Raw genomic sequence first — 9359 nt, forward strand, 5'->3', positions numbered from 1 at the left:
ACATCATGAAGATGATCTAATTTGGGCCACAGCATAATATCTTTCTCAAACACACATGGAAAACATTTCATAAAGGGTAGCTACCTTTCCTCCAATTTAGAGAATGGGTAGTTTCCCTCCTGCATTCATTTGAGTATGGAAGAAAGTTGAACACATCTTGATGAAGCATCCCCTTGTTGAAAGGAATCTGGAAGCTCTTCCTCTCTCTACTGCAGGGCTGTCAAACTCCCTGCCCACACACGCTGGCCACACCCACACCCGGTTTAGCGAAGGGGGAAAAAAGTCCCAATATGTCACGCAGTAACAACGCGAGTTTGACACCCCTGCTCTAGTGTAACACTACCAACATCTTGTGTGAAGTTTTGTATTATCCTAATAATGAAGAATAAGGACCTAAAATGGCAGATACACTGTAATTGAGCTGTGGTGGCGCAGTGGTTAGAATGCAGTATTGCAGGCTAACTCTGCCGACTGCCAGCAATTTGATCCTGACTGGTTCAAAGTAGAATCAGCCTTCCATCCTTCCGAGATCGGTAAAATGAGGACCCAGATTGTTGGAGACAATATGCTGACTCTGTAAACTGCTTAGAGAGGGCTGTAAAACACTGAAGCAGTTTATCAATCTAAGTGCCATTGCTATTGCTAATTTGAATGATTTCTTGACTGTATGAGAACCAAGGTTCACCATTATTTTGATAATAGGGACTGGCCAGACGCTTCGGCAAAGGGTAAAGTTTGAATAAAAAAAGCAAAGTGTATTGAACCCTCTCAACTAATACCTGTTGCTAAATATAGCTTCCTGTATTTGAATAAAACTTTTTTTAAAAACTATTTGAGTTTTTATCCCCATTATCATCACATCCTATGACAGTGAACTTTATGATGTGAAATTATATACTGTATGTTTCTTCTCTGAACCTACTACAAATAATTTTTGTGACTGCCCCAAGATCTTCTGTTATTCAAGAAATGCACCAGAAGCACTGATTTAACCTCTTAATTTTTACAAATATGGATTCTTTGGAACATGCATTCTTCTTGCATTTTGATATCTCCATGCTGTCAAAAAATGCTGGTTTTTTAGATTTCCAGTGAACAAGTTGATCTTTTCATATTATTAAGATGAGATGAACAAAAACTGAAGGCCTAAAGGGTCATCTTTAAAACTTGCTTTGATACCTCACTCTGTGCAAATAAAGAAACGTTGAGCCCTCACACCTGTAAAGTTGCATTGTATTAGTAAACAGCTTATTATTTACCAAACAGACATTGGTAAATAGCTAAGATGGAAAATAAAGGAACTGCTGAAATTTCAGTTGCTGATCACTCTTGGAAAGAAACAGGTTTTTTTTTAAAAAAAAATTCTTCACTTTTTATCTTGATTAAGTCAAAAAGTAACTGAGTTACACAAATAGGACAAGAATGTGGAAGTTTAGATTAAAGCATTTTAGGACTTTTGACCCTAATTATTGGTCTTGCTTTAGATTATGGGTGTCCAACCTTTTGTCTTGCTTGGGTCGCACCGAGTAAAGAGGAATTGTCTTGGGTTGCAAATAAAATATATATTTTATTAATATATATTCATATATATATATAATCATATGATGTTAAAAATTTATGAACCTGTGGGGTCACATTACTAACTCCAGGGCCATGTGTGGCTTGGACATGCCTGCCTGAGATAATACTGTAAATACAACACACACACACACACACACACACACACACACACACACACACGCATGTATGTGTTTCGTATGACTCCATAGCCATATTATTGATCTAATTTGCTGAAACAAACATTTTGCAGTGGTAAAATAAAATGTTAACAAATTCTTGGCAAATGAAGCAATGTTATAAGGCTTATATACTTCCCACTAAGAAAATATATTTCTAGTATATTCCAAGTAATTTTGATATGCAGATTAAATTAAAACTAATGCAATCATCCTCTTGCATACATACTACATATTATGAGAATTTTCTTTCTTTCTTCTGTGACAAGCTTTCTTTGCCAGCTTTAAAGGAACTGGAAAGCGTAAGTAATTGTTTTTCTCCCTAAGAAACATTCCAATTCCTACAATACATAATTTTATATCACACAAATGTTTGGTAATATTCGATATACCATATACAAAGAAAAAAAATGGCTTCTTGGAAAAAAAAGTCAAAATACAATCATGACTCATTGAAATATAATTTAGCTTAGGTCTGGCAAGTCGAGATGTAACGCAACATTTGTAAAAGCCAGAACAATGTGTGCATTCATCAAGTTGCCAGGTAATCCTAGAGTGTTGTTTTTCTGTGCTAGAAAAGGCTACTCATTTTAAGATTAATAATGTCCTGTGAGTGACGTGTTGCAAGTCTCATCACAATTAAGAAGCTGTGGTTGTACGTACAATAGTCCTTCAAATATAGAACGTTTGTAGTTCTCCAATTGCACCATGAAATTTCTAAAACCTAAGCCCTGATTTTTAGAAGTACTGCTGAAAAGAACTTTTAAATCTGTCGAATTCCCAAGAACATTGAAACACTTTTAAACTGAACTATATCCTTTTAAACACCTTAAATTCCAAGTGAAAGGAAGAGAGAAGCACTGCCATGTATGAACACTCTATACATGTTGACTTTCTTAATATTTTACTAGGTATATGAGATACGTATGCCTAGTTCATAGTAATCCACACCCATCGTTTTTATAGCAGGTAGGAACATGTTACAGATCAGTTCTTTCCAATACTAGGAATGCAGAAATAACTTGAAATATTAATTTGGTGTATTTCTCTTAACACACAATTAATTTAGTGAGAAATTGGTATTGCAAATAGTCTTCAACTTGTGAGTCTAAATGAGATTGAGTGTTAGTGTGATTAACAGCTGAAATTTTATTCTCTGTAATTTAAGCCCCAATTTCATACTTCTAAAAATCTGATGAGGCTTGCTTACGCTGATTCGGTGATCTCTGTGTTTGTTCCAGAATAGGAATACTGGAATTTCCTAGAGCAGATTCAGATCATGACTAAGAAAAGTGAATTCCTTCCATTATAATGAAAAGGGCAAAGGAATGAAAACACTTAATCCAATAATGAAGTCAAATCCAACAATTCACTCCTAAGTAATAGGAAGGGGGGGTAATAACAGTAATATTTCTATATGAATTAAAGAACAAAATGATTGCCAAACATAACTAAAAAAAGTTCTTATCAGTCAAGCAGTGCAACAAATAGTATCATATTAACCTGCAAAACATTAATTTGTACAAAATTGATAACAAATTAATGGAAAGTCTACTTAATGTAGATGTATCTCCCAACCACCAGCCAGTAAGGGCATCTGCAAGGAGGAGGTGTGTGTCAAATATTTAAAATGGCAATGACTGCCATATTGACTTTTTTCACACCCTTTAGCTCATGGCTATCCCTGGCAATTGTTACAGCTAAATTTAAGGTAAAACGATGCTGTTGCACCTATGCAGAACTGAACACACTAAGTCCTACATGTATCATCTCAATCAGCTATACGAACTTCAGGAACACTAGAATTTGCAAGATGGAGATCCCATTCACCCAAGCTGAATGATTCCATACCAGGGTCTTATTTTCTGAGTATCACTATGCAGCTTTGTGAAGAGGCATAAAAAGATGAGGAAATTAACCGACTATCGTACATACTGGCTAGCAATCATCTCCTGTTGAAAACACACCACCTACTCAGGCAGCTTCAGGCAAAATATGGGCAAGATTTCTATCAGGTATTGCTGAAAAGATGATGTGATTTTTTTCAGCAAGAAAGCTGATCTCTTCAAGCGTCAGCTGCAAAGAACAGGCCTAGTGAGAGAGATGGAGAACAATCTGTCCTCAGGGATTTGGTTGTCCAATGTTTTCAAGAAACTAAGGTTCCCCCAACTTACTACTTTGGACTCTCATTTCCATGGCTATGCTAGCCAGGGGTAATTGAAATTGTATATATAAAATTCCAGATATAAGGAAGGCGCCTACTTAGTTAGGCAAGTTTGATCAACACCGAGCCTTTCATCTTTGAGGCCTTTGCTCAGAAGATCTTGAAAAGCCTTCTTTAGAACTTCAGCAAGTCCTGAAACAAACTCTTGAAGAGATTTAGTGCCAATTGTATTTTTTAAATAGGAACAGTAGAATAGGATCAAATAATGGCTGCTACGTTATCAAAGATTCATTCACTGATATAACAAATCCCTTTAACTCTTAGAATAGGCCAAATAGGTCTGCCCCTTATATAAAACAGGAGTCATTAACTGGATTTTGAGAACGAAAAATCTCTATGAAGTATTTCTAACTTCAAAGACACTTGAGAATGATTTTAAAAGCCACCTATTCTACGAAGAAAAAAATCGCTTCTAGGCTAAGGTGTAATTTACATGCAAATTTAGCAATTTGGACTTTGGCTGGGAGTGGTTTGTTCATTAGAGTCTGGTTCAACCCTCTTGAATAATGAATCATCGCCAGTGGTGCCTACTTTAGAACACTGTGATTGGATTGTGCATTCCTGTGATTGGCTGTCAAGTAACTTCTTGCTTCTAATTTGCTCAGTGCGGTAGCACACCGGATGCTCGTTCTCGCTTAATTTTAAAAGGGAGCCTGACAAATCAAGCATCTGTAAAATAGATCTTAATAGTTAAGTAGATTGGATTATTTAGCAATCGGTTGGGTTTGCCTACTCTGCTAAGCCATAATGTGGCTTGTTTTGCATTCAACAAATGTGTGAATTCAGTCAAACTGCATTATGGCCTACCCAAAAAAATGGCATATGTCAATTTTCTCTTAAAATCCATAGATTTTGTTGCTGTTCCTCATGCTTAAAAGCTGGCTTCAAATTATCCAAGAGAACTCAGAGATGAAAACAATCTTGGAAAAATTAGAATAGGGCCATACTTCATTATACTAAGGTTCTTTCTCAGCTTGGAATTGGGTCAGAATTGCACACAAAAAAAACTAGGTTAGCCAATGAAATAAATGATCTTCTGGAAGATAAGCAGCTTTGATCGCCATTTCCCAAGTGGTTCCTTTACAGATTAGCTACTTCCTGGGGAATTTGGTGATCTTGTGATATTTGATTTCTGGATTTTGCTTCTGAAACAGCATTTCTAACTGTCACCAACTTCTTTTTTTGTCTTGCCTAGTATCATCTGGGACTCACTTCTCAACCTGAACTCTTTCTTCTGAACAATGTTGATACTGTGCCAATCACGAATAGATGAAATCCCGTCCACCACCGTCAGCCGAGTGTAACTTATTTGAAACACCCTTTCAATACTGCACAAAACCAAATTTTGATTGGTTCTGAAATGAGCGGGTACAAGTCAAGAATTGCCAATGGAGACCGAGCTTCCCCTTAAAAGAAGAAGCAGGAAGGAGAGTCAAATTATGAAGAATTATCTCTTACACTGGGAAACAGACCTCTTTAGAGGCTGTACATGAGATCAACTATGAAGGCCATTGACAAAGTTGGAGCATATCTTGCATCATAAGTGAGAAAAATGGTTGTAATTGACAGACATCTGCAAAACGCAGAAGGTAACAAAAAGGTGAAGAGCTCTGAATGAAATAAGGGGGGTGAACTTGACATTTCTCTCCTTTTTTTTGCACATCTCAGTTCATTTACTGGGAAAGTGGCTGGAAGAGAATTACATTGGAGAGAGTAGCAAATAAAGGGAGAGTTTGGTACCCTCTTCCCATTTTTCCACTTAGAAATCCTCACCTCTTTATTGGTATAAATAGCTACATATTTGTAAATAAAAGTTCTGATCTGTTTTGGAAGGATTCACAATTCTCTCTTACCTTCAGTTTTCTGGAATGCTGTTAGACAGTGTTGTAGAAATTAAGCAATAACCTGCTTTAATGCAAAAGGAAAATTGAACAGAACTTTCTGAAACTCTTAATGATCATAATCCACCAGGAAGGGAATCTGCATGAGCCCAATATAAGACATTAAAAAGATGAACGAATAGAAGGTGGAATAAGAACACACTTCAAGTTCTTTAGGATTAAATCAGTGTTTTTCAATCTTGGTGATTTGAGGATGGGTGGACTTCAACTCCTAGAATTCCTCAGCCTATTGGCTGAGGAATTCTGGGAGTTGAAGTCCCCCCATTTTCAAGTCACCAAATTTGAGAAACACTGGTTTAGACCAAAAAAAAAAAAAATTGGTAGATTTCCCAGTTATGTCTTCTTATCCTATTTCAATGTGTTTCATCCCATTTCCTTCGTATGGCATATTCCTGTGCTTTGCATATATGAAAGGCACGTGTTCGTTTAACCATCTGGTTCCCTGTTTTGTTTAATTATTGTGGGGAGTTTTTTGTTTCTTTTTCTTTCATGTAAGTCTAATTCAGTCTGAAACCATGGACTCTAAGGAAAAACCATGATAATCCTACATTTTTACTAAAGACAAATCAACCTAACGGCTGTTGCTTTCTCTCAAGAAAAGTTGAGTAGTGAGAAGAAGAATATAGAGAAAGGTAAATTCTAAAGAAATCCACTGTAGGTCCTCTTTCTTAATTGCTGATGGAAAACTCCAGCCCAGTGAGGGTCCCAGAACTCTGGCTGTTCCACTAGCAATGTAAGGGCATGCCAAGTAAGTTAAGGAAGCTTTGGATTTCATTAGTGTCCCTGATCTTCAAAGACAATGATCATCAAGAAGGAATAGAAGTAACATATCCAATAATAATTCTCCCTTGTCCCAATTTCTTGAAGATTAGTCAACCTTTTTTTCTGAGCTTCAATTAAACATGAAGCCTTTTGCTCAGAGCTTCTATATCCTGAAGACTTTTGCTCTCATCGTTGAGTTTCATCTGCTCTGCTCTGCTCTTTCTGGCTTCTGCAAGCTTTGTTCAAGTGATGCCTCAGGCTCTGGATAAAAGTGTGTGATCATTCAAATACAATGAAAGTTTCAGGCACATTTTTACAGTTGGAGAAACAGAACTGGGAGAAATCTCTTTGATAGAGATCAGGGATCTCCAAACTTGGCAACTTTAAGACTTGTGGACTTCAACTCCTAAAGCTCCCCAGCCAGCATGGCTGGCTAAAGAATTCTGGGAGTTGAAGTCCACAAGTCTTAAAAGTTGCCAAGTTTGGAGACTCCTGATATAGATTATACCCAATCTGATTTACATACTTCACCTTGGTTTCAAGTCAGAAACCAAGAATAGAATAGTATAGATATATACTATACTATATAGAAAACAATACAGTGCTAAACAGATTACTCAAAGTGTTACCTGAGCATGCACAAGATTGCAACCTTGTACTTTCTAAGGTTTGTTATAAAGCTTCTTCAATTCTGAATTAAGATCGGAGGAATTCCAGCACAGACTATCCACTCAACCCTTCTGGTATAAGAATATCACTTTTCCCTTTGAGAATTAGCTTTCTACTCCTCGTGGCAGGATAGCTTTAAAAAAAATGAAAGCCACATGTGATAAAATATATATCTTTTACTTAAAATCCCATCTTTCGCATTTGATCTTTCACTTCCCTTTTCCTCTTCTTTTCTGTGATTGTCCATGTTCTCTTCTATTTATAAAGCAGCTTCGCAGTCCAGTTCCATTTTCCTGCAATCCAGTTCCAGAATAAAAAGACAGGTTTTTTAAAGATAGTGTAGGGGATGGTGTGCTCCACATCAAACAAGTTTCATATCTTCTGTCTCATATCTGAAATAAATGATACTGTGGTATCTCTCATTGTAAAATGCACAATGCAATTATATAAATTGTTCCAATTTGCATTGTCTAATGATCTGATGCTTAAGTTTATTACAGGTAGGAAAGCTCCTTTTCTGCTTTTGATAATAAGCCTCTCATTTTACCCAAGTCATATGTTCATGCTGTAAGAGTTGGTGATGGTTGTGTAATGAACCAGCTTCTTTATGTAAATGTGGCCTACCTCCCCCTCCCATCTCATCCTTTCTAACCATCATTGGTGGCATACCTGGAGTTTAGCATGACCAGGTTTATTTATTGTTTTCACATTCTGGTGTTAAGATTTAATTTAATTTCCAGACCTTTAGAAGAGGATGCACCTAGATGCAAAAATAAAATAGACACACCCAGCGCTGAACTTTGATTTCTGAAATTTCCTCCTCCCACCCCAAAACCATTCAAGTTTCCAATCCTGACATTCAGAAATAAATTGGCAACATTAGTAGAAAACACTAATATTCATAAATACTACAGCTGCTTTAGTTGGCCAAGATACATCCTATCTCTATATATTAGAGTTGTCTGGATATTCTCTTTGACTTTGGAAAATCTAATGTTGACATAGCTTTAAAACAAAGTTATGCCAACAAAGCCTCTGATAGTGAGATGTCCTTTGGCAACGGGCAGATGTGTCTTGTTCAGCAATAAATTGAGATTGGCTTTTAAGACTGGCTGCAAAACTGTTGCCAAAACTTTGCTTTCTGCTTCAGATTGAAGAACATAATATTCCTAATGCTCAAACTGTTGTCCGAGTCCCTTACTAGACCTGGATGCACAGGTACATTTGAACTCACTAGATTGATGGTGCTACCAGAACGATCAGAAAATTATTCAAGGTGCTCAAAATATTTGTAACCGGGCAATAAAATACTTGGTTTATTGCTTTTGGTATCAATTGCTTTAAAAAGTTTAATGTTACAAAATCCGTTTTCCTTTTTGTTAATTTTGTTTGACATTTGGTACTAATTTATTTGAAATGTTGGGTCAGCCATTTTTGTTTATTTAAATGAAAGTCCAGATCTTCAAATAAATATCAAATACCCACTCCTTCTTTTTGGGATCTCATTTTATACCAAATATACGTCATTACAATTCTTTGCGTTCTGTGAATTTTTTAAAAAATAGTAATAATACAGAACTGCTTTAAATACAGTAATTGCAGACATGAGAACTGCTCTCTCCCCTTACTCTTCTGTCTGAATGATATTGTAAGAACACTTGGATTGGTAAAATGAAGAACACTAAAGCTTCAGAGGGGAGGTAGATGATTAGTGATAAATGGAAGTTGTTGAGGAATATTTGAAAGGTAGGAAAGGAAGGAAGAAGGGAGGTGTTGGGCCTTCAGACCTGCCACATTTACTACTATGGGGAATTGTGTGGAGCACGGGTGATATATAATCATAATAACATTCCTTTCTCAGAGAGTCAAGGACATCTTGCCCTGCACCTCCGAGGCTGGAACTGGGAAGCATCTTCAGTTGGGACAGTGCTTTAATTGGACCATGTGATGGATTTGTGGGTGTTGGGCAGGGACTTGAACTTTCCTTTGGGTGGGGGAACCCTGGAAGCTTTCAGATTTGGGTTTCCCCAGATGTGCCAATATGACATCTCTAATAAAGTGTAACTT

The 9359-nt window shown here is 36.7% G+C and overlaps 1 protein-coding gene across 1 annotated transcript in view; it reads left to right on the plus strand.

Annotated features, from left to right (window-relative positions):
* Positions 1-5749, plus strand: part of SLC11A2 (solute carrier family 11 member 2) — a 64328-nt gene extending 58579 nt beyond the window's left edge. The window contains exon 17 of the mRNA XM_070934919.1: positions 5156-5749. Within this exon, the coding sequence (XP_070791020.1) occupies positions 5156-5233 (78 nt within the window). The 3' untranslated portion in view covers positions 5234-5749. The remainder of the gene's footprint in view (positions 1-5155) is intronic.
* The last annotated feature ends 3610 nt before the right edge of the window (positions 5750-9359 follow it).

This window comes from Pituophis catenifer, unplaced genomic scaffold (assembly GCF_029215685.1).
Source record: "Pituophis catenifer annectens isolate HBS135680 unplaced genomic scaffold, rPitCat1.0.hap2 SCAF_2, whole genome shotgun sequence".
Lineage (NCBI taxonomy): Eukaryota > Metazoa > Chordata > Lepidosauria > Squamata > Colubridae > Pituophis > Pituophis catenifer.